Below are 25,416 nucleotides of genomic sequence, written 5' to 3' on the forward strand. Positions count from 1 at the left end.
CCTGGTCTCCACCCCCCGCCCCCCATTCTTGACGCCGCCTCCATATGATTGTTCTAAATAACCTAAAGCAGAAGTCTTAGCGAAAACTGGCAGAAAGCCATTTGATATCTACTAAGGACTTTAAAAAATCATGTAAAAAATTACATAAACGTTTCAAATACTAGAAATAAACGCAGACCATTAAAGAAATGGTTAATGATTTGATTCCACTATAAAATACTGTCTAGCCATCTTAAAAAGATGTTCATGAAGCTTTTAGTGTTAAGCAAAAGCAAAACAAATTCCCCTGAAAGAGTTTTGACTATGGAAGAAAAAATATATAGGAAAATAACGAAATATATAGCCTTTTTGGAGTGATTTTCTTAACTTTTTAAAATATTTAATCATTTTCTACGATAAGCATCTCATGACCTTGATATAAGGAATATAGGGACCTATCCAACCCTATCACCTGGAAGAGCATCCAGGCCCTTTAAGGCAGAGTCTAGGATTATGCCTTCAGGCCCTTTAAGACTTGGATAGACCCCCACGTCCTAAGCGTCCTAACCGGCCTAACCGGCCAGCCGTCTCTCCCTCTTCCAACCCCAAGCACTCATTGCCTCTCCTTTATGTTTTCAGAACCCACCAAGGAGCGCCCATCGCTACTCAGTGTCCACTCTTGAATCCCTTTTTGGCGTCTTTTCCTCAGTCCAACCTGGGTTCCTCAAGGAAGGGACGGTAGCCCAGGGGCTGCCTTTCTTTTCTGGCCTCTCCCTGTGTGACTGCTTCACTTCCCATGGATTTCAATATCATCTTGACACACTCCTTTGTGTCTCCAGCCTTGGCCTCTGCCCTGAATTCCAGGCTAGAATATCCACAGCGCCTATTCCCTTAGGCGTTGCACAAATATCTCAAATTAAACACAGAAAAGTACCCTTGATTTTTGCCTCCAGACCTCATCCCCTCTGCTCCAGTGCCCTCAGGTTTTTCATCTCAGTATCTTGGCACCACAGTCTACTCAGGTATTTAAGAAAATCTGTGTGTCATCTTGATCCACCTACTCCTCGTTCTCCAAATTAATTACATTAGCAAGTCCTGTGCATGCTTTCTCCAAAGTACACCTTGGAATAGTTGGGGTTATGGGCATGCGCCAGCACACCCAGCTGAATTATACAATATTGCCCTCTGCCCTCTGTCTCTACTTTTATTACCTTAGTCCAGGCCATCATTGCTCGATTGAGGTCCTACAACAGCTGAACTGTCTTCACTCCACCACTGCTCCAATTCAATCCATTTTTCTATGCAACTGAAGAAAATGCCCTAAAACTTAAGTGGAACATGCCTTTCTTCCATTTTAAATACTTCCCAGCACACTCAGAATAAAAATCAAACCTCCAGATGGACGGCAGGGCCTTCTGTGATGTGAACCCTGTCTCTTTAACCTCACTTTGTGCCACTCTCCCCCTTTACTCATTATTCTCCAAGCCTTTACCCCGCCCCACTCGTCCAGAAATCTTTTACTGCCAGGCACCTGACAGGTGCTGGGAATATAGCAGTGGACAAGAAAGACAAAAGATCCAGTCCTCGTCTTCCTCGTGGAGCTGACTTCCTCGTGAGAGGAGCAGCAGATAAAGCAAATCACCAAAGGCAGCTGTAAATTACTTTCTGGTTCAAAGGACAGGCTCCGTCCTCTTCTCACATGGTTAACTCAGATCACTTAGGTCTCAGCTCAAACGCCACCTATTGACAGAGGCCTCACATGTTACCTCATTCTTTAGCCCTACTTTGCATCCTTAAAAAGCATTTATCAAAATTTCCAATTATCTTGTCTGGTTTTTGTTTTTTTGGTCTTGATTAGTTTCAATTAAAACTAATGTAATGAATGTATCACACTATTTTGTAAATCCAGTGTTTCCTTTGTTTCTCGTCTTGAATCCCAACCATTCCAGGGCATAGGTTAGGCCCTGTCTCTTCAACATTCATCACTGTGTTTACTATATAGAGCAGCAATTCTCAAACTATGGTATGGGGACCTCAAGACCCTTCAGAGGGCTTATGAGCACAAAACTATTTTCAGACCAACATGTTCTCTGCCTTCCTTCACTCGTAAGTACACAGGGGATTTTTCCAGAGGTTACACAATTTGGATATTGCAACATATTGAATGAAGAAGCAGGTACCAAAACATAGTTATCCTCTATTAAGCTAGACATTAAAGCAATATACAGTTAAATAAGAGGGTATAATGGAAAAAGCGTAAGGCTTGGACTCAGAAGACTCTACTAACGTTGCCACTAGCTAGCTGTGTAATTCAGATCATCTATCCTTTCGGTGTGAAAGGAAGATAATAGCTTATCTTACAGGAGGATTTATGCAGGTTAAATGAGGATTCCAGACAGCATTGGAAAAGATATAGAAAAGGCTTGCCAATCTATTTATCCTCTCCATGATGTCTTCATTAGAAAAGTAAAAATGCTGAAGAAGCCCAAGTTTGAATTGGGAAAACTCATGGAGCTTCATGGTGAAGGCAGTAGTTCTGGAAAAGCCACTGGGAATGAGACAGGTGCTAAAGTTGAACAAGCTGATGGATATGAACCACCAGTCCAAGAATCTGTTCAAAGTTCAGACTTATAATAGTGGCAAATAAAAAGTCTTTGTGAAAAAAAAAATAGATTTGAAAAAATACAAAATACTGCTTTTGCCAGGTACAGTGGCTCTCACATATAATCTTGGCGCTTTGGGAGGCTAAGGCAGGAGAACTGCTTGAGATTAGCCAGGGCAACACTAATAAAAAATTAGCTGGGCATTGTGGCACATGCCTGTGGTCCCAGCTACTCAGGAAGCTGAGGTGGGAGGATCACTTGAGCCCAGGAGTTTGAGGTTGCAGTGAGCGATGCTCAAACCACTACATTCTAGCCTGGGCAACAGAGCAAGACCCTGTCTCAAGATAAAAAACAAAAACAAACCCAAATATCACCCTTGCCACTAAACTTTTGTCTTAGAAAAGTTATTTCTCATAAAACTGTATTCATGTTAACATTTTTGTTAAAAATAAATTAGTTTAAAATTGGTTTTAATTACCATAAGGTAACTATCATATAACTACATTTTATATATAACAAACAAAAGCTCTATGGGTTCTCAACATGTTATTTTTAAGACGATAAAGGAGTCCCAGGAAATCCTGGCTATAAATGGGGAAAGAAATAAAAAGCCACTAAGAGACACATACACCAGGGTCCTCAAGAGAAAAGTAGAGAATCATGACCCTTTGCCAGTATTGTCTTCACAGAGACCACATGATTTCTTGAGTGTCTCCTCTTCTACGGAAATAAACGATCTCTTCTGAGAGGCAGAGAATAGAATGGACACTAGATTAAAAATGTGAATTTAAATGAAATAATGCATGTAATAGGCTTAGAATAGTGAGCAGTCAAGAAAAATTAAATTTGCAAAATAAGCATCTAAATGTTACTTCAAAATCCACCAATTATTTACCGTGAGACCTTGAATACTTTATTTAACTGCTCTGAATCTATTACCTGGAAAACAGAAATAACACATTCCACATTACTCTCTACAATAATACAACTACTCATGGAGTCGTGGTGAGATCAAAATTTTAAAATGAGATAATGAATTAAAGCAAATAACAGTATTATGTTACATGGTCACTCATTATCACTTTAGATATTGTGATTTTTCCCATAGAACTTTTATGCTTTGATACTTTTAATAATTTTTATACATATAAAAGCTTTCAATTTGTGATGAATATTTTGTGGCCTCCTGTTAAGGACTGAACGTTTACATCTCTGAGAAATTCCAGCGTCGAAATCCTCACTCCCAAGGTTATGGTATCAAGAGGTGATTAGGTCATGAAAGTGGAGCCCGCACATATGGGATTAGCACTCTTATAAGAGGGACCCGTCAGAGCTCTCTCGCCCTGTCCTCCATGTGAGGATATGAGGATAGCTGGCAACCCAGAAGGGAGCCCTCACCAGAACCCAGCCATGCTAGTTCCCGATCTAACTTCCAGCGTCCAGAACTACGACATATTTTTGATGTTTACAAGTCATCCAGACTGTGGTACTTTATTATAGCGGTCCAAACTAAGACACGTTCTGAGGCTTTCACATTATAAGTATTTCTTCCTAATTTATATTTGGCTCTGTTCTTGAGCCAAATATAAAAATACATATCAGATGTAAATAGGCAGAATTATAATTTGAAATAAACTTTTGCTGGTAAAAGTGTTTAAATATGTATACATTTACTGTCTGGCCTTTTATATAAAAAATTTTACCCCTGAAGTGGATTATTGACACTTCTAAAATAAAATTACTTCTTCAAAACTTGTCTTGCATATTTATATAATACTTTAATTACTTGACTACTTTCCCCACATTATTTAAATATATACATATTTAATTTAACAATACATATTTAAAGCTAGTTGCACCTTGAAAAATAAAAAAACCCTAGAAAATTTTGCGGCAAATCTTTCAAAAATTCACACATGAAACCACTTGTCACCTGAGGATATGAAAAAATGTGCAAGAATTTCATTGGGCAGTAGAGGATTTATTGATGACAATTTCAAATTTGTTAAGTCTGGGGAAAACAACCAAACAAACATGCAAAGCTGACCAATAAAGTCAGTAGTGCTATTCCTTTCCTTCCCTAAATCCAACCTAGATCTGTACACTGCCCACCTTCCAGTTATTCCCCCAATGTGGGTAGATCAGTTCTCTTGCTTTATTTAGAGAATAAGTTTTTTATTGGAACCCACTGAGAATCTCAGGGCTCTAGTGAATGTTCTCTGGTAAACAGAATGTGGCTAGCCTTCTCTTCAAACTAAAGAGTTTTTTTTTTTTTTTTTTTTTGAGAGGGGGTTTTACTCTGCTGCCCAGGCTGGATGCAGTGGCATGATCTCGGCTCACTGCAACTTTCTGCCTCACAGGTTCAAGTGATTCAGCCTCCCAAGTAGCTGGGACTACATGCACACACCACCATGCCCAACTAATTTTATGTATTTTTAGTAGAGATGGGGTTTCACCACATTGGTCAGGCTGCTCTGGAACTCCTGGCCTCAAGTGATCCACCCGTCTCTGCCTCCCAAAGTGCTGGAATTACAGGTGTGAGCCACCATGTCTGGCCCTAAAGAGATCTTTTAATTTCAAAAGAAAAACATGTTTGTTGGAGGAAAATAAAGAAACCAAATAAAACTGTAAAAAGTAAACGTCTCTCTCCCAGTTGTTGAATTTATCAGTTTATTTAAAAAAATGGCTGTGGCTCATGCCTGTGATCCCAGCACTTTGGGAGGCTAAGGCGGGAAGATCACTTGAGGCCAGCAGTTTGAGACCATCCTGGGAAACATAGCAAGACCTGACCCTCCAAAAAAAAAAAAAAAAAAATTAGCCAGGTGTGGTGGTGCACACCTGTAGTCCCAGCTACATGGGAGGCTAATGCAGGAAGACTGCTTGAGCCCAGCAGTTTGAGGCTGCTGTGAGGTATGATCTCACCACTGCACTTGAGGCTGGGTGGCAGTGCGAGATCCTGTCTCTAAAAAAAAAACAAACACAAAAAGACATTTACTTTGTATATGGTCCTGCAATTTTTTTCAATTAATGTCAAGGGCTTTTAATTGTTCTCTTGGTTATCTAACAAGAATCATCAGAAGGCTTTTTAAAATTAGATGTTATAGAAAATTCCTTCAACCAACTCAATTTAATTCTAAACAGCTTCATGATAAAAAACCTTTCTTATATTTACCAGTAATAAGAGGTTATTGTACATCAAAAACAAACAAGGGTTGCAACACTTACTGATATATTGTAGTTTAATAAAAACAGTTTATACAGTTCATTGAAAAAAAAGCGTTTTAATACAAACACCACTTATACACAAAACCAAATGTTGATATTCTCATTTTTAGAAATTCTTAGTTTCTCTAAAACACTAAGATGCTACCTCAATAGAGATTGCTTCACATTTTCCAGTTTCTTGATCTGTGCATGTCACATATAAAGATCCATCCCTAAACAGATAAAAAGTAAAGAACATTTCATAAGCTCATTTTATAAAAACATAAAGTGTGTAACAAGTTACTTGCAGGCTTTCAGTAAACAAGGGTTAATTTTAGTTTTTAAAAGAAGGGTATTAAGGTAAAGAATAAACACAATCTCAGTGTCTTTAAATTTAGTAAGAGTCATATATTTAACTAGTTGTTTTTAGGAACTTCCTTCCAGACTACTAAGAATCATGGTTATATTTCTTGAAAACCCATGATGATAAACATCTTAAGTTTGAGACTTTATACAAGCTCAAGATGCATTATGCTATTTTCAAGTCTAGGTCAAGGCAAACTCACCCTGATGAATTATATATTCTTCCTTAGTATCGTTGATGGAATAAGTTGTCTTTTAAGGTTAATTTGGAAAGGATTTACTCATAATACACAGTGGTACGGATAGCTTGTGGTTAGGAAAATGGCAATAGCTGAATTTAATTAGTAAGTTTTTTTCTTAGAGATTTTCTGTGGCAATAAAGAAATAAACTTACCCTTTCATAGGACAAATAGTAACAGTAATATAAACCTTAGAAAATTACACTAGAAATTGATAAATTACATCTCAAATTAACACAGATCATTTTCTTAGGTTGATGACAGTCAAAGAGTTCCTAAAATACTCAAAAAGCAAATGATTTGAGATACACTTTTCTTTGTAAAATATAGTAATTTTGGGGGCAAAAAAATGTAATTCACTGATAAAAACCCTCTATAGGTTTTTTAATGTTTTTTTTCTAGAATGACAACGAGTAAAAAAAATCAGCAAACTCAAAAAATGGTCAAGTATAGAATTGAATTTTCTTAACAACAGAAGTTTAATCTTTTACCTTTTCATAGTAAGAACAGCTAATATATCACGTAATCCACTTTCTTTTTTATCTAAATCCTGGAGTACAACCTGTTTATGCAAAAATAATATAAAGAGAACTCAGCATTCTGACATATAAATGAACTGATGTATCAATTATTGCAAAAGATCAAAGCTTATTTATCACTGAAACAAACTTTTAAAAATAGGGCAGTTTTCAATTTGCCTACCACTTAAACAGAATTCAGAAAACAGGAGTGAAGCTTTGTAAATGTCATGTCCTAAATTAAAATGATTGTTTCTAAGATGTACTATAAGTCTCAGAAAATAGAGGCTATTTTTCTTTTCTGTTAAGTAAGCCATTCCCAATAACACGCAAATTGTAATTTGGCAAGCCTTCTATACATCCTTAAAAAAAAAAATCAAGCACTTCGAATACACTTGGAAAACCACCTGCTTAAAAGAACATGGCAAACTCTTTTGTACAACTAAGATTTGTAAGTAATAGATGGTAATGAATTTATTATAAAATTCCTCAGTTTCCTAAAGAATGGAATATCAAGAAACCAGATTTGAAGTTCTGCAGTGATTTTTTTAGGCTCTACCAAGATCCAGTTTAATGACCTTAGGTAAGTTACTATGTACCTTGTTTTACTCATTTGTAAAATAAGGTTTGAACAGATGGGAACTCTGAAAGATTCTCTTCCAAATTCAGTGTTACAAGACTAACTCTCCTCCTGGCATCTTTAAATTAGGATATAGTTGCAGCAGCTGTGGAATCTCAGCGAGGATGTGAAGATGAAAGGTAAAGGAAGTGTGAGAGAACAGCTAAGGAAATACTAGGACTGCTATCTGAGTTCAAAAACTTGACGCATGGGAAGGTTCCTAGACACACATAGACCAATTCATCTGGAAGCGCTTTTAAAACTTTACTAATAGATTCCAAGTTGTTAAGTCTGAGGTGCAGCCCAGGCATGTTATGCATGTGTGTGTTTTCATTATTCTTTTGTTGGATTTAGAAAATAAATATGTGGCTAGGTACAGTTGCTCATGCCTGTAATCCCAGCAGTTTGGAAGGCTGAGGCAGGCGGATCACCTGAGGTCAAGAGTTCAAGATCAGCCTAGTCAACATAGTGAAACCCTGTCTCCATTAAAAATACAAATATTAGCCAGGCGTGTTTGTGCACGCCTGTAGTCCCAGCTACTCAGGAGACTGAGGCAGAGGAATCGCTTGAACCTGGGAGGTAGAGGTTGCACTGAACTGAAATCACACCACTGCACTCTGGCTGGGTGACAGAGACAGACACCATCTCAAAAACAACAGAAAAATAAAATAAATGTGTGAGCTAAGAATAAGTATCTCTTTACACACACACACACACACACACACACACACACACACACACAACCTCATCACTTAATAAACACCCTGTCTTCCTCCAAAAAAACTAGGCATTTAGTCTGCTTCTGGACTTCTCTGAATATGCATATATATATATATATATATATATATATATATTTAAAAACAATACTATACATTCTTGTTACCTGTATTTAATTTTTACTATAAAAGTAATTCATGCGCATGGCCTCTGCTTTTTGTAAAAAATTCAGTGTTAAGTGTCAAAAGTCAAAAAAACCCTCTTGGTACCTACTAACTTATTTACCTACTATCAAGTTTCTGGAATATGGTTTAAGCATCTATAGATATTTTCTGTATAAATGCATGGATTTCTGAAAATGTACTGCTACTCAAACACTACCTCCTCACACGCACTCATGCTCCCAGATATAAATACTGTTCTGCAGTCCGTGTGTGTGTCTATTTTAATGCAATTGCATTTCTCAGACATGTTTCTAAGTAAATAACATAGCTCTACCTCACTCTCTGTAAAGCATACAGAGGATCATATAGTATGAAATATGCATGAGGCATTTTAAAAAAAGCAAACCTATCTTGTCTCAGAGGCAGCATGGCACAATGGAAAGAACATGTCATGGGCTCAGAAATGAAACCAACCTGGTAAGAAACCCTAGCTTGACCAAAAAATAAAGGGTATATGCTATCACAGGCCAACTTCTTTTTTTTTTTGAGACAAGGTCTCACTCTGTCGCCCAGGCTGGAGTGCAGCGATCTTGGCTCACTGCAACCTCCGCCTCCTAGGTTCAAGCGATTCTCCTGCCTCATCCTCCTGAGTAGCTGGGACTACAGGTGCCAGACATCACCCCCGGCTAATTTTTTTTGTATTTTTAGTAGAGAGGGGGTTTCACTATGTTAGCCAGGCTTATCTCGAACTTCTGACCTTGTGATCTGCCTGACAGGCCAACTTCTTAATCATCTGTAAAATGCACACAAGAGTATGCATTTAGCATAAACCAAAAAATATAATTTTCCCCTTCCACTTACCTAACTCCAAGGTGGGCCAGGAGCACATCAGAGAAGCAGTCTAAATACCCAGAACTCTTTCAAATTAAAAATGCCTATTTCTTCCCTCTTTCAAAAATGAGTAGACAGAAGCTCATTTTCATAAACTGGCCTTCATAAAATCTGTCATAAAAACGTATTAGGTGTCCTTTCTATATATACATTTTGTAATAAGATATTAAACTGAATTTAATCCAGAAAGAAAAGTTGTACAGTTTAATGTGTATAACTTTATGTATTCACCTGTGCAAACTTGATTTCCTCTTTGGCAGAGTTCTTCCCATGAGACTCATAGAGTTCAAGGCACACTGAAGATATGCTTCCAGGGGCTTGCAATGTGTGTTGCCTTCGAGCTGGCAAAGGAGTCCCCGATGGAAACAGCACTGTGAATCTACTGGCTCCTGATTCGTCCACACCCTAATTAGCAGGAAACAAGGTGCATAGCCTTTGGTATTTATCTTTACAACTGAAAAAGATCTTCCCATTGTAAATGAGATATATATTCCTTATTGATAATCAGGACACTAGGCAAAGAGAAGAAAATAGAAATAATCCTTAATTCCACTCCACTTTATTTAAAAACATATTAAAACATATCTCTATCTATATTAGCTTATAATTCATATTATAGCCAACTTTTATTTTCCTAAAACACTAACATGTTAGAGAAATATTAACTAAAAGAATATATGACATTCATTTAAAGTAGGATTATAAACCTAAATTTAAAACCTCTGCCAGTATACAGAAAATGGTTTATTGTAACATCATGGTATGTATAAAAACTTACAGCAATTAATTTGCACTATTTTTATGGAAAGTATAGAAAAGCTACATACCTTAACTAAAATATCTCTAGCTGAACACTCTATCATAAGAGAGTCTTCCACCAATAGGTTTTCTTTCCCAATAAGAATTCCAGCTTCTATAGCTGCACCAATAGGGATCACTTCATCAGGAGGGATAGAATTCAGAAGCTCAACAGCTGGGAAAAGATCTTTAATCAGTTGCTGTAGCTTTGGGATTCGAGAAGACCCTCCACAAAGGACAACCTAGAGAATAAAAATAATTTTCAGTTGTTTATTTTTAGAAGAATACTGTATCTCAAAATTAAGTGTAATAGGCTGAGTCATCTTCATCATGTGTAATGATAAAATTCAAAAAAAGTCCTATGTATTAACATGTTATGTTATACTTAACCTATAAACATCCATATTTAACATATTCTACATATTTAACATTTTTTTACTCACAGTAAAATTTAAAATGAGGAAATCTCAGCACTTATTAGAAAATACAGTATAGCTACATATGTCGTTCATAATACTGTGCATAAGAGGCTTAACCACAAATAGTCACTTGAATAGAAAATATATCAATATTTTGTACTGTCCAAGTTTTTTTAAAGTTTGAATCTTAAAGCATTTTTTGTGACAAATAATTGCTATTCTCTCTTAGTGAAAACTATGTCATAAACTTCTTTGCCTTTACCATAAACGAGTATTTTAAGTTTCTTTAGGAAAAGGAGATTTTTATAAAACTGCATTTTACGCTGCTGGTACCATCTGATTCAATCTCTTGTCTGAACAACTTCATATAAAATTGCTCCCTTAAATTACAGATCCCTTAAGTTCCTCCTTGATCCCTGTTGAACACTTATGAGTCCATGGGCATTCAGAATAATGAATGGATACATAACCTAAGAAGGGAAATCAATAGACACTTCCTATTTCAGGCTTTATGATCAAAGCTCACTAAAGCAGAGCAGAGGACCAACTGATGAAAGCTAGGCCTCTTTCACAATCAGTATGAAGTAAGGAGGGATACTCTATTAATCTCCAGGCGCGAGCATGAGGAACATCAGCTGAAGGATATATTTTTTTAAAAAAAAGGTTTTCCTTGCCAAGGATCTTCAAAAGATCCCTTTGGAGGTAAGCAAAAAGAGAAATCTCTAAACTTTTATGATCCCAGGTAAATACCAGGAGAATAAAAATGCAGAATATGCCTTTTCAAATTTCTCATTTTTTTTTTTTTTTTTTTTTGAGACGGAGTTTCGCTCTTGTTACCCAGGCTGGAGTGCAATGGCGCGATCTCGGCTCACCGCAACCTCCGCCTCCTGGGTTCAGGCAATTCTCCTGCCTCAGCCTCCTGAGTAGCTGGGATTACAGGCACGCGCCACCGTGCCCAGCTAATTTTTTGTATCAAATTTCTCATATTTAACATCAAAAAGCTTTATTAATAAACAGTAAGTGGTGCTATCCAAAAAACAAACAAAACAAAACAAAAAAACCAACTGTGGAAAATACTGACTTTTTTTTTGGAGATAGAGTCTTGCCCTGTCACTCGGGCTGGAGATGCAGTGGTGCGATCATAGATCACTGCAGCCTCAAACTCCTGGGCTCCAGTGATGCTCCAGTGATCCTCTTGCTTCAGTCTTCCGAGTAGCTGAAACTACGGGTGTGTGCCACCACACCCAGCCAACTTTGTCTGGGAAATCCAAAATTAAGATGCCAGCAAGGTAGGTTTCATTCTGAGGTCTCTTTTCGTGGCTTGTAGGTAGCCACCATCTCAATGTGTCCTTACACGACCTCTTTTTTGTTTCATTTTGGTGGGAGGGGGAGGGAGGGTGGCAAAAGCCTGCTCTCTTCTCATGACAATAATTCTATTGAATCAGAGCCCACCCCATAACTCCAATTAACCTTAATTACTTCCTGAGATGTCTCATCGATAAGGCCTTCTAAGTTAGTTCAACACCTGAGTCAAAATGGATTAACTTCCCTATTTCTTTGAGTGCATCTCAGGAGTTGTTCAAGGGGATTAGAGTGAGAGAGGCAGAGAGGGCAAAAAAGAGGAGGGGGAGAAGCAGCAGACACTGTTGTCTCTGCTTATAATGTCAAAACCTTAGAAGAGGTTATTAAGAGCAAGTCATGCTCTGTGGATACAAGAAGGGAGGTGGGGAGAGGAAACATCAGAAAAGAACTAAACCCAGCTTAGGGGATAAGACTGTTAAACTCAGCTTATGATAGACACCTTGTTCAGATGATGCCTGAGAATCAAATGCCTCTGATTCTCCTATAGAGGCAACTTGGGACCTACTGATAATCAGTGGTCCTGAAGAGGCCACTGACAGCTCCTCATCCAGGGATGAGAGGATGAGTTGGAGCCAAGCAGCTAAGGCACTCCTTTAGACCAATGCCACCAAAAACTAGGACTGCTCCCCTTGTCAGTGTTTATGTTAAAAGGAGTCAGTTTGTTCAGACAATATAGGTAAGGTAGAGAAGCCTGAAATGGTCCATCTAACCTTTCATGCTCACTTAGCATAAATAATATAAAAATTATATATTATTGCAGAAAAACAATAAAAGAATACCTCCTCATAACCAAGTAAGGTATATCCTAGGCATACAATAATAGTCCCATATTTGGAAAATTATTAATTCATTATATAGCTTTAAGATAAATATAAAAAAACCTGTAACATCTCACTGGTGTCCAAAAATACATATGTAAAAACACAATACTCACTTTATATTAAAACTCCCTTAAAAATAGAAAAGGCCAAGCACAGTGGCTCACACCTGTAATCTCAGCACTTTGGGAGGCTGAGGTGGGCAGATCTCTTGAACCAGGAGTTCAAGACCAAACTGGGCAACACGGTCAAATTCTGTCTCCACAAAAAGTACAAAAACTGCCCAGGTGGGTGTGGTGGCAAGCACCTGTGGTCCCAGCTACTTGGCAGGCTGAGGTGGGAAGATCACCTGAGCCCAGGAGTTTGAGGCTTCAGTGAGGCATGACTGCACCATGACACTCCAGCCTGGATGACAGATGACAGAGAATCTATCAAGAAAGAACGAAATGGAAGAGCGAGCTTTCTCAATATGATAAAATCTATTTCAAACCAACTACCAGTAATCAATGTTTATTGGTAAAAGTCTAACAGTATTCCCCTAATAAAAGGAACAAAAGAAGGAAGTCCAGCTTTCATAAAAATATTTAAGTTCTGGCCAGGCACAGTGGCTCATGCCTGTAATTCCAGCACCTTAGGAGGCTGAGGTGGGTGGATTGCTTGAGCCCAGGAATTTGAGACCAGCCTGGGCAACATACAGAGACCCTGTCTCTACAAAAAATCCAAAAAGGCACGCAACTGTAGTCCCGGCTACTCAGGAGGCTGAGGCGGGAGGGTCGCTTGAGCCTGGGAGACAGAGGTTGCAGTGATGTGACACTGAGTCACAGCATTCCAGCCTGGGCTTCTGTTTTATATTTGATTGCTATGATCAGAACTTAAATTTTTTTTTGGACAGTCTCAAACAGAAGGGACACATATTAGAGAAACGTTTCCTCACTTACAGATATACCTTCTCCCAGCACCCCCAGTCCACCTCATTTTCCTGTTGTCCTTGTAACACAACTTGAGAGCTGACTGTACTTGTCTCCAACACCTCACCTTCCATTCACTATTAAACCTGCTCCAGTAAGGCATTTATCTCCACAGCTCCCCTACAATTGCTCTAACCAGCCATTCAACATGGCTAAGCCCAAGGGTCAATCCTCAAGGAGGTGAAGCCTCACCATACTAGACCTCCGGCATCACAGGCCAGCAGCTCTCTCCCTTCCTTAGGGACATGTTATTGCCTGTCTTCCTGGTTCTCTTCCTTCTCACTGGCTGGTCTGGAATCCCCTATGCCAGATGCCCTTCTGGCTTGCAACTGTCCCAAGATCCTGTCCTGAGATCTCTTCTCTGTTGTGGCTCTACTTCCCCCGTAGGTACACTTGTCCAGTTTCACAGCTTTAAAGAGCACATGAGGGACAAACATGTCTTCAGCCCAGACCCCTCTCCCCAAATCCAGACCCATAAGTCCATCTACAGTGAACTCTTCACACTGAGTCCTGAGTGCTCCTTCCGGAGATCTGGGCCCTAGCTTCCTTGCCAAGCTCACCTCTGCCCATCCTCTCCCTGGCTCACTCAGTTTGGCCCATGTTACCCTCCCTGCTGGTCCTCAGGCACCACTCACACTCTTGTCTGCTGCTCCTCTGCCTGATACAATGACAGATATTCACATGGCTTGTTCTGTCACTTCACTTCATTCAGGACTCTGACCAAAAGCCACCTCCTCAGAGGGGACTCTGACCTGAAAAAAATCACCCTCTGTCACCAGTTAGGATCTTATCCTGCTGAATTTTCTTCATAGTATTTATTACAATTGGACATTATTTTATGTTTCTTATTACCTGTATATCCTCACTATATTGTCTGTTCTATGAAGGCAAAGACTTTGCCATATTTACTACTGTATCCCAGGTGTCTAGAATCTGCCTAGCATAGAATAGGTGTGCTCAATAATATCTGTGGGTTAATCAGTAAACAAGGTTGAATATATGCCTAGGAAATTCAGAAATTCATTAAAAATCAGTAATCCAAACAGTTTACAAAGTGACAAAATGCAAGATAAATAAGTAAAATCACTAGCTACCTCTTTATCAGCAAGAACAAATTAGAAGACTAAAGTAATAAAAAATCTCATTCACAAGAGCAATAATGTTTACTATTAAATTATTGCTGAGCGCTATGGGATTAAGAAAACACATAAGGAAGTATTAAAGAAGATCCGAATAGATACCAACTTTGTGATTAGGAAACTAAATACTATGAAGTTATTAAATCATCCCAAGTTATTTTATAGACTTAATGCAACTGTGTCAAAATAAAAATGAGATTTTATTTTTAAGTTGAAAAAATAATTCTAAAGCTCTCTGAAAAAAAGAACTGTAAACAAAGAGAACTTTAAAATTGCAATGTTAACAATTAAGGTTTACATCCACTCGGAAAGTAAACTGCTTTCTGGTGAGCAATTTGTTAACAAATACTAAAAGTCTTAAAATCTAGGACTTACTCCTGAATTTTATCCTAAGGAAATGGAAGACATCCACTGAGTCACAAAGACTGTTGTATAACATACACATCCAACATACAGAATGAGTGTGATGAATGACGGTACACCAATGCAATGAAATGCTATGGAGCTATGAAAATTGCAGCTATAGAACCCAGGAGCTTGGTTAAAATGCAGGGATTAACCACATCCATTTATCTAAGCTCCCTTCCACAAAGCCCACTAAGCTGACAACAAAGGGATTTAAGACGGTACAAAGATAGAAGGGCAAACTAAATGGAAGCGAGATCTTGAGTTTGAGATGTCAACAGATTTTGGAAGCTGGAAAGAGGTGTCTTAATGCCGATGAAGTTTGAGACAACCGAAGAGAGGCAGGGTGGTTTGATGCATAGGATTCCAGGTAGCAAACACCACAGAAAGCAACGGTGATGCACAGAAGTGAAAACATAAGGAAGCACACATGTGGAGTGGCTGCTCCTGCCCCCACCCCCGCCCCCAGCTTCTCCCTCACCTAAACAGGTGGCCACCTGCACCTTCTCCCACACTCAGGGAGAGACTTAGATAGGAAGACACAGCAGCAACAGGGATGGGGCATGGTGCTGAAACAAGGAGAAGAAGGGAAAAGTCTGCACATTCAAGATAGGAACCCTGAAGCTCAGAACCCTGAAGCTCTGCTCTCAGGCCAGACACCTGACCACCTCCAGCAAGAGATTAGAGAATTCCTTCTGAGAAAAGCCAAACACTCCTCATACTAGACGGCGGGATACCCAAATGAGAAGGCAGTGGTCACAAGCATGAAGAGCACAGTGACAGAGACAGACGGCCTGAGTTCCAGTCCTTGCCTCACCATGTAAGTGCCAGCCTCAGGACTGTAAGGCAAATTCTTCACCTCTCTGGAAACCTCTTAGTTTCCTCATCTGAAAATGGAGATAAAAGCACCTACTTCCTGGAGCCTGTGTGAGGATTAAATGTTTGAATGCATGTAAATCCCTATTATTCACTCCCCTTTCCCTGTAAGAGGATTACCCACCCTACCCACTCCCACAACTTGGTAGGTGGGGTCTATCTCTCTGCCCCACTGTCATACCTGCTGTGACATTGAATGCAAACACACTGACATGCACCTATCTCATCAGAGGCCCAGGCAGCTGCTCCTGTGGCCTGGGTCCCAGAACAGAAATGGAAAAGAGCTCCAGCAGTGGAACCACAGCTAACTTCAGCTGCCCACCTGTAACCTAAGTGTTGCAGAAAACTGCTGAAAGGTGAGGGCTGTTTTCTTACTGTACCAACATCAACAAACTAAGAAGACAATTTCATATTATTAAGTTCTCAAAAGCCTGTATGTTGGAAATATCTGGAATCTCTAACAACATTTTCAAACCTAAAACTATTTCCCCTCAATTCAAGCAACTGAGAACTGGAATATCAGTGATAATGAAATGACGGGGCTTCATGACCAGTTGATGAAGAAAGAGAAATGATGCTTATTTATCACGATATGCAACAGACAGGCTGTGCCACAGATGTTTCCTTTAACCCTCCAAACAACCCTATAGAGAAAGTTATACTTACAGTATTATCACTCTCATCAGAAGAGAAAGTAAGGCTCAGGAAATGATGTGTTTTGCCCAGTCTAGAACTATTAGAACCATGAGGCTTCCAGTTCAGGTGGGTCTGTCTCCAAGCCCACACACCTTCCACTACTGTTTTACTACCGTCATACGACATGCCTCATTCTTCACAATCCACCTCCCAGCCTTCAAACACCTAGCAAAATGCCTGCCACATTGTGTCAAAAAAAAAAAAAACATACTGAACTAAATTGCAAAAAACATTTGTCACACTATAGCAGACATAAAAAAAACCGTAAAAACATAAAACTGTCAAACTATAGACAAATGAAAAGAAAACTGTATTTCATATTTGCCATCCATCTAAGCAAAGCGGCTGGCAGAATCAGAGTCAAAGATCAAGAGTAAGTCAAACATCCTCTTCCCTAGCAGGACCAAAACTAAACAGCAAAGTAAATGCCTCAAAGGAAGACTGCTGTACATGATAGCTTATAAATAAAAATTTACACACACAGAGACACAAAATTAAATAAACATTTTTAAAAATCCTCTAGTAACCAATGAAATATAAAGTGAAAAGATCTTTTTGCAATAGTCAATCAGAAATTTATCTTTAAATAGTAAAACTCACAAAAGCAAGGCTATAGTAAAATGTATACTCTTATATATTGCTGATGGGATTATTAGTTAATTCAATTCTCTTGGAAAATAACTTGAGGTAAAAATAGTCTTAAGCTATTGATACTCTTGACCTAGTATTTTACTTTGGGAATCTACCCTAAAGAATAATCCTAAATATGATAAAACCTTCTGTAGAAAGCCAGGCATCATTCTCTTACAGGGAGGAAAAAAACCCAACCGAGGTGTCTACAATAGGACCACAGTGAAAAATTGACAGTGCGCTTCGTTTTTTAGGATATTAGCAATCTATTTAAAATTGTGTTAATAGACTATAGTAATATGGGGGGAAAATTGGTTATTTATACAAATTAAGTAAAATTCAAAACTGTACATACAGAATTATTTCTGTTATTTAAAAATCTCACCAAAATACAGCTAGCAAACAAACCTAAGCATGCAAACTAGATTAGTTGCAAATATAGTTGCCTTTTGGTATTTTCTGAATTTTCTTACATCAATACTTATTATTTTAATAATGAAAATTTAAAAGTCATATACATTTTATTTTTATTTTATTTTTGAGATTGGGTGTTGCTCTGTCCCCAGGCTGGAGTGAAGTGGTACGAATCATGGCTCAATGCAGCCTTGACCTCCTGGGCCCAAGCAATCTTCCCACCTCAGCCTCTCGAGTAGCTGGGACGAAGGACTCATACCACCACGCCAGGCTAATTTGTTTTGTAGAGACAGTGTCTCACTATGTTGCCAAGGCTAGTCTTGAACTCTTGGGCTCAAGCAAACCTCCCTCCTTGGCATCCCAAATGTTGGCATCACAAGCGTGAGCCACCGTGCCTGGTTCATTTTACATTTATAAAAAGAGTATCTTCAATGAAGAGAAAAAATTTGGGGAAAAAAAGAAAACACTAAACATTTGAATTTTTTTGAAAGTCTAAAAATATGTTCCTAAGCAAGGAGTGGGAAGCAGCCTGGTGTACTAGTTATGAGTAGACACAGGAAGAATACTGAGTTAAATTTTGACTCTATTACTTACCATGTGATCTTTGGGAAGCTACTTAATCTCTGTACCTTGGTGCCTTCACTTACAAAGCTGGGATAAGTAATAGTGCTTACCTTGGGGATAAATGATAGTTCCTACCTCAGAACTGCTATGAGTATTCAACAAGTTAATACGTGTAAAACTCTTAGAAACAGTGCCTGGCACATAGTAAGTATTCAAATACCTTTCTTACATATAAGAAATACACTGGAAAGGAATTATTCTGTTTTGCTAGGAAACTGAACATATAAATATGAGTTCACCAGAGCCATTAATAAAAATTTAATCAATTTTTCCTTATTCATTAACACAAGCTAAGAAAATACTTAAATGCATAAAAATATTCTTTCAGCACCAAGAGCTATTTCCTCGAGTCCAAGTCTGATACACCTAAAATAATTAAGAAAAATATAAAAGCATTACCTTGTTGATATCATCTGCTGTAAATCCACTCTGACCTAAGAGCTCTCTGATTGCTTCTATACACTTATTAAAAAGTGGAGAACAAAGAAGTTCAAATCTTGCTCTGTACACATACACACACAGAGAAACACACAAAGAGCAAGAGAAAAACAAAACAGGGCTTAGTACAATCAAACAAATTTCACTTTTCTTTTTCTTGTGAAGAATAATGCCAAAACTCAATATGATAGCTCTCTGAATGACAGGTTTACATCAGAATAAAGTATTAAATAAGAAGAGTACAATATCATTGAGGAAGAAGGGTCTAGGTCATTCATCTACATATGTATGAAGATAGTATCAAATTCAAGTGAAAGTCCAGCTTGCTTATGGCCTACTTAAAAGCTTCCAAAAAATAAAACATCAAAAATACATACCCAGCATATAGCATTCCCAACAATAAGCCTACTGACCTTATTCAAATCATAATTTGGAAGTTTCTGCTATTTTTATATGTTGAAGTTTTAAAAATTATTTCTAATGATTTTCCTTGACAGTTTGAGACCCTGTTGTACATAAGTTTAGTTCCTCTGTATTCCTTGAGAAACTTGAATGCTGTCAGATAATAAAGTTTTAAGAAAAATTTATGGTCATAAAAAATGTGTTCCCTAATCTTCATACAGAACTTCTTAAATGCAGATGAGTGGCTTAAAAATTAATGTTGTATATTAGTACCTATAATCCCTATAGACATTAAAGCATACTTTTATGGTTGAAAACTTGTGACAATGTCAAAATAGCCCTAATGAAAAATTATAAATTTCATTTCTTAATTACTGATTAACAGAGCAAATATATACTAAGGACCTAGACACACTTAACCCTAAGGAATTCTGGAACTAGAAAAATACACATACTCTGTCCACAAAGAGATTCTAATTCAATGCAACACCTTTTCTATCTTTTGAGTTGTAGCCTGAACTCTTTCTTAAAATATCTAGAGCATAATTGTCCAACAGACCTTTCTGCCAATCACTACCCACATGACTACTGAACATTTGAACTGCAGCTAGTGCTACTGAGGAACTACATTTTTAATGTTATTCTAATTAAGTTAAATTTAAGCAGCCACAGGTGATTAGTGGCTCTTTTATTGGGCAGTGCAGATCTAGTCTTCATGAAGGCCAGGGGAAAGTGAAGAAGCTAAACTAAACAGATAAAAAGAGAATTGAACAAATACAGTCACTAGAATCCTAAAAAAAAAAAAAAAAGATACTGCAGTCCTGGAAAATTTCAGTATGCTTCAAAGTCACCTATTATGTTGTTGGGAGGTTTGAATAGGCTGTATCATTATTATTAGCAAATCTGCAACACAAAGACTACAGCATGACTTCCCTTTGTACTTTCTGGGTAAAGGCATAATCACTTGTAGGACTAGGTTGAAGGTTTTAGGATGCCTTCACACACTCCTAATTGTAGCCATAAAATAACAGAGCAAACAATCATGACTGATGTAATTACTCTGGTAACAGCTATTCGTCTGATAAAAACTGGACCCCAAAAGTAAAGACATTATAGATAGTTGATATATCTCAAACAAACAAACAAAAAACCCAAAGTAAGAAAATTATACCTAAACAAGTATGCTGGAATTTTTTTTTAAGTTTTTGAACTTCAGTTTTACCTGGACACATTACAATCAAAATCTTGCCCTTCATATAATGAGTCAAGAAAACAGTTGGCACTTCCCAAGGTAGACAAAGAATGTTTTGCTACTTCAGCACTGTTCATCAATTTCATCATGGCTCGTGCATTTCCTCTCACGTCGTATTTGAAGGATCTAAATTAAAAATATAGCCTTTGAAGTTTAAAATTACTGGGCCATTTACAATATTGTAACTAAAATCTGGATAATCCTTATTAGAACAATAATAAATTAGTGAATCAGGCTAGGTGCAGCGGCTTATGCCTGTAATCCCAGCACTTTGGGAGGCTGAGGCAGGTGGATCACCTGAGGTCAGGAGTTTGAGACCAACCAGGGCCAACATGGTGAAATTAAAAATACAAAATTAGCCAGGTGTGGTGGCGCATACCTGGAATCCCAGCTACTTGGGAGGCTGAGGCAGGAGAGTTGCTTGAACTCAGGAGGTGGAGACTGCAGTGAGCTGAGATTGCACCACTGCACTCCAGTCTGGGCAACAAGAGCAAAACTCTGTCTCAAAATAAATGAATAAATGAATACATAAATAAAAAGATAAATAAAATTAGTGAATCAGTATTTTATTCCAGATTTTAGTATTATGCTTCTAATCCCTCTAAACTTTCCTAAAACACTATGTGTAACTAAAAGAGTCACCTCAAGAAAAATGGGTTACCAATTTCCTTAATACTCTGAATTGCTACATTACGTAACCATGAACTGCTGCATTATGTAATTGTAATAACAGGCTGTACTCTGAAGAAAGTAGAGTAGATACCACTCTTTTCCAGGTGAGACACAGAGGTTATGGATGATTTATGTAACTGGGTCAAAGTCTCCTATGTTACCTTTTATAGTTATAGCACAACCACTGTTTAATGGGATAAAGTCATTTGTCAAGCATTAAGAAGAAAAAAACCTACAAGTGCTTCTTCAAATAAATTTCACACATATAACAAAATATGTAAAATTACATTTCGCTGTCTCCAATATGAATTCATTTTCAAAACTACTTGCTAAGTAGTAATCAATGAATTTGTTTAAACAACATCTTTATAACAAAAGCCGTACAGGTCTTTATCAAACAAGTGAGACATTACAACTTCTTTAAGACTTCTTCAACCAATTAGGTTAGTCAAACTGGCAAAAATACCATTTCAGTTATATATATTTTTTACAACAGCAATACCCAAAGTATAATCTTTACATATTTGACTTTCGTTACATCCAAAAGGCTTAGAATTTTGGAGTAATTATATCCAGTAACAAGACTGAATTATTCCTAGTGGTAGATGAGTAATTAAAATAAATACTCCATAAGACAGTAACTCACTGGAATATGAAGATAACATAATGCAATCTTCACCAGAGCCAAACTTTTAAAAACTCTTCAGAAGGCAATGAAGCCTCAGTGCCTATACACTCCTTTATCCAGACAGAAGAGCAGTACATGACGAATTAAAATCCAAGCTCATGCAGTTCAGTGTCTGATGGGCCCTTTACACTAAGTGAAAATCCAAGCACACTGCGCTAGGCAGCCTGGACTCTGCTTCTTTGAATTGCCTGGACAGGACATTATAACTCTAGATAAGAAAATATCAGTTTCCAAGAAATGAAAAAACCACATCCTTCTTTGCAGCCGGATAATTTAAAATAAATTAGGAAAAATATTAATATATGTGAAGAAAAACTTCAATCAGAAGGTATTATTCAGGCCATTAATACTCACCTCTGGAACTCAGAAGCTAGATACTGTGCTAAGGTTTCTGTGAAATGGGCACCACCGATGTTATCATCAGTGTTCGTTGAAAGAACCCGATATATTCCACTGTTGACTTCCATGATGCTAAGAGATAAGGATGTTCCTCCAAGCTTAAACACCAAAATATTGCTTCAAGAGAAGATAAAGTAAGTTATCAGGGAATAACATTTTAAAACTAAGTTGGACATTAGAAGTCACTTAGTTTAATCCCTTTAAATTACAAATGAGGAAATAGAAAATCTCAGATGAATAACTAAGTTGTCTATAGTCACTTAGTGACAAATCAAGCCTAGAACCGAGATGTTCTGCATCCAAGTCAAAGTTCTTTTTTACTTAGTCATGTGGGTACAACTGGATTCTTCTGAGTAAGGAGTTAAAAACACTAACTTTTCAAAGTAACTCAAGAGATTTGTGATTATAGTGAATTTTAAGAGAACTGAACATAGAAATTCTATGTGTCAATATTATGCAAGTTACTACTGCAATTGCATGTTCTGTAGATATATGCAAAATTAGAAGCTAATTCCCCATTTTCCATGTATCAAAACTCATAATTTGATATTCCTACATTTATCTAAAAATAATTCTTCCTTGTGATTTATACATATTTATTTATTTAACTGGGAGATACAAACAATGAGGTGAAACAATTATGTAAAATTAACACTGCATCTGAATTAACTTTTCTAAAGCTGAACAACTATCCATTCTATTAAAACATACTGACAGCTATATTAGGGAAAAGTATGTCCTAGTATTTCAACGTTAAAAGAAGTCCCCAAACCTCATGCTAAATTTCCCATCACCTGCCTGGTCAGATGTATATAAAAGTACCTATTGTTTGCAAACATGTCTAATAACTGGAATTGGTAGAAAAATCAGCAGTATCGTAGCTTGAGTTGGAACCTGGTCAGGCCTAGAATTTCCAAATCTTCCTCCAAAACAAGGACAAAATAAGGGCAATATGACAAAGCCATAAAAGCTCAATCTTCCATTATGTTCTTTCTGTGCTTTCCTAGGACATCTTTCTCAACTATTTGAAAAACTCTAGGCAAGAGTCTGTTTTTCTATCCAGAAAGGTTGGGAACCACTCATTATGTAACAATCTTTACTGATATAATTGTTATAACCTAAAATGTTTTCTGCATTCAAAAAACTTAAAACTGAAAATATGATTTTTACCTTTTTCCGGTAGGGGAGTCTTGTCCAATTCCGTAAGCAAGAAGAGCTGCAGATGGTTCATGGATTAATCGCAAAACATTAAATCCAGCAGCTCTAGCTGCTTCTCTGTGAACAATTTGCTTTCAGTGAATTTAATTTATCACATGTTCAATTCTACAGTCTATGTTTTTAGAAATACTCTGCTAAAGATTTTATACAAAAGCCACTAAGATTTCAAAGAACATGGCATATAATGATCAAACAGGAATATAGAAAACAAATGGATGACTATAAGAGATCACTTTCTGTTTAAAATTATAACGTTCAGAGCCCATTTTCTTGAGAAAGAAAACAAAAAGCACATATACTGAATAAGACAAAGAAAGCTCTCAAAAATGTCCATGCTAAAAAAAAAGTTCAAAAGATGAGTCTTTTGGGCTCTCAGAGTCTAGGACAGATGTCCTGTCTTCATGCTATCCAGAACGTTCCCATTCAAAGTACTTGCCACACTTTATCATTATTATCTTGTTAATTCTGTGACATCATAAACCATGTCTTATTTATCTCTATTTACTCAACCTTTAATATAGTGTGGCTTAAACAGTAATCAATACACATTTATTGAAGGAAAAAAATGCCTATTTAAAAACTTTAGAAAGACAAACTTATAAAACACTTGAAATGTTCTAATTTCTTTAACCTAGTGTTCAGTTTTTAAAAGCAAATAAGGCAATTCTCTGCCTCAGAAGCAACTTCAATGCCCGGAGCCTTGTGTAAAACTCTATCCTACATAGCAAAGACATAAAAGCTCACCAATACATTTGCATAATGACCTGTAAAAACTAAATATAACTTTTTTGTTTAGATGTTAAGATCTAAGGTGAAGAAATAATCACAAATATTTTCTAAAACTGTACATTTAATTCCCACATAAACCTTAATTACAGAAAACTAAGGCAAAGTGATTGATAAATGTCAATTTAACCTGTAATTTAAAATGTTTCCTATCAAAATACCTGAGGGTACACTATAGTTTTATGTTCTCTTGGCATTTCTTTTCTTTTTTATTTTATTTTTGAGACAGAGTCTCGCTGTTGCCCAATCTGGAGTGGAGTGGCGTGACTTTGGCTCACTGCATCGTCCGCTTCCTGGGTTCAGGGGATTCTCATGCCTCAGCCTCACAAGTAGCTGGAAGTATAGGTACCACCACTATGCCCAGCTAATTTTTGTATTTTAATAGAGACGGGGTTTTGCCACGTTGGCTATGAACTCCTGACCTCAGGTGATCCACCTGCCTCAGCCTCCCAAAGTGCTGGGATTACAGGCATGAGCCACCATGCCTGGTCTCTTGGCATTTCATAAAAAAAAAATTAGAGATCATTACACCTTACTAAGTTATTTACAAATACAATTTTATTGCCTAACGTACATTCAAATGTTACCTTTTACTAAATAGCGATTTTTGTGAAATTTGTATTTCTTTTAATTAAGCCAGTAAGATAAACCCCATATACTTACCCAAGAGCATTTTTTTGCTTTTCTCCAAAATCAAATGGGACAGTAATAACTACATCATTTGCATCTGAGCCCAATACAGAATGTGCCGTTTCTGTATATGAAAAAATACAAAATTCTGATGAAAAAAATGACAAGTGATACTTTAAGATTTATTAATTTATGACACAGATCTCACTAAACATATTTTCCAATGCACTTGCTTGCCCCGCCTCCCGCCTCATGTCAATTTTCTTCTCTGCGTTCTTAAATCATGAAGCACTTCTTGCGGTTTTGGTGGTATCTTTTAGACACAGAACTAGCTTTCCAAAGATCCTGGCTCTTAGGCTTCATTGTTAACCATCTTCTAAATTAGAATGACTCCATGGAGCATGAGCTCCTAATGCATCCGTGTGAAGACACAACCTCATAATGTTAGTTCCCTACATTTAAATAGGATGCCTTCCATCCCACAA

General features: G+C 37.4%; 1 protein-coding gene across 1 annotated transcript in view; it reads right to left on the bottom strand.

Annotated features, from left to right (window-relative positions):
• Positions 1 to 5,803: 5,803 nt before the first annotated feature.
• HSPA14 (heat shock protein family A (Hsp70) member 14) overlaps positions 5,804 to 25,416 on the bottom strand; it is a 31,067-nt gene continuing 11,454 nt past the window's right edge. The window contains exons 6-14 of the mRNA XM_012455984.2: positions 24,965 to 25,055; positions 23,468 to 23,572; positions 22,253 to 22,414; positions 20,509 to 20,664; positions 18,846 to 18,948; positions 10,125 to 10,337; positions 9,529 to 9,702; positions 6,880 to 6,950; positions 5,804 to 6,019 (exon numbers count right to left, since the gene is read on the bottom strand). Coding sequence (XP_012311407.1) covers positions 5,941 to 6,019; positions 6,880 to 6,950; positions 9,529 to 9,702; positions 10,125 to 10,337; positions 18,846 to 18,948; positions 20,509 to 20,664; positions 22,253 to 22,414; positions 23,468 to 23,572; positions 24,965 to 25,055 — 1,154 coding nt within the window. The 3' untranslated portion in view covers positions 5,804 to 5,940. The remainder of the gene's footprint in view (positions 6,020 to 6,879; positions 6,951 to 9,528; positions 9,703 to 10,124; positions 10,338 to 18,845; positions 18,949 to 20,508; positions 20,665 to 22,252; positions 22,415 to 23,467; positions 23,573 to 24,964; positions 25,056 to 25,416) is intronic.

Source organism: Aotus nancymaae, unplaced genomic scaffold (assembly GCF_030222135.1).
Source record: "Aotus nancymaae isolate 86718 unplaced genomic scaffold, 86718_ANA_hifiasm-v0.15.2.pri h1tg000077l, whole genome shotgun sequence".
In the NCBI taxonomy this organism is placed as follows: domain Eukaryota; kingdom Metazoa; phylum Chordata; class Mammalia; order Primates; family Aotidae; genus Aotus; species Aotus nancymaae.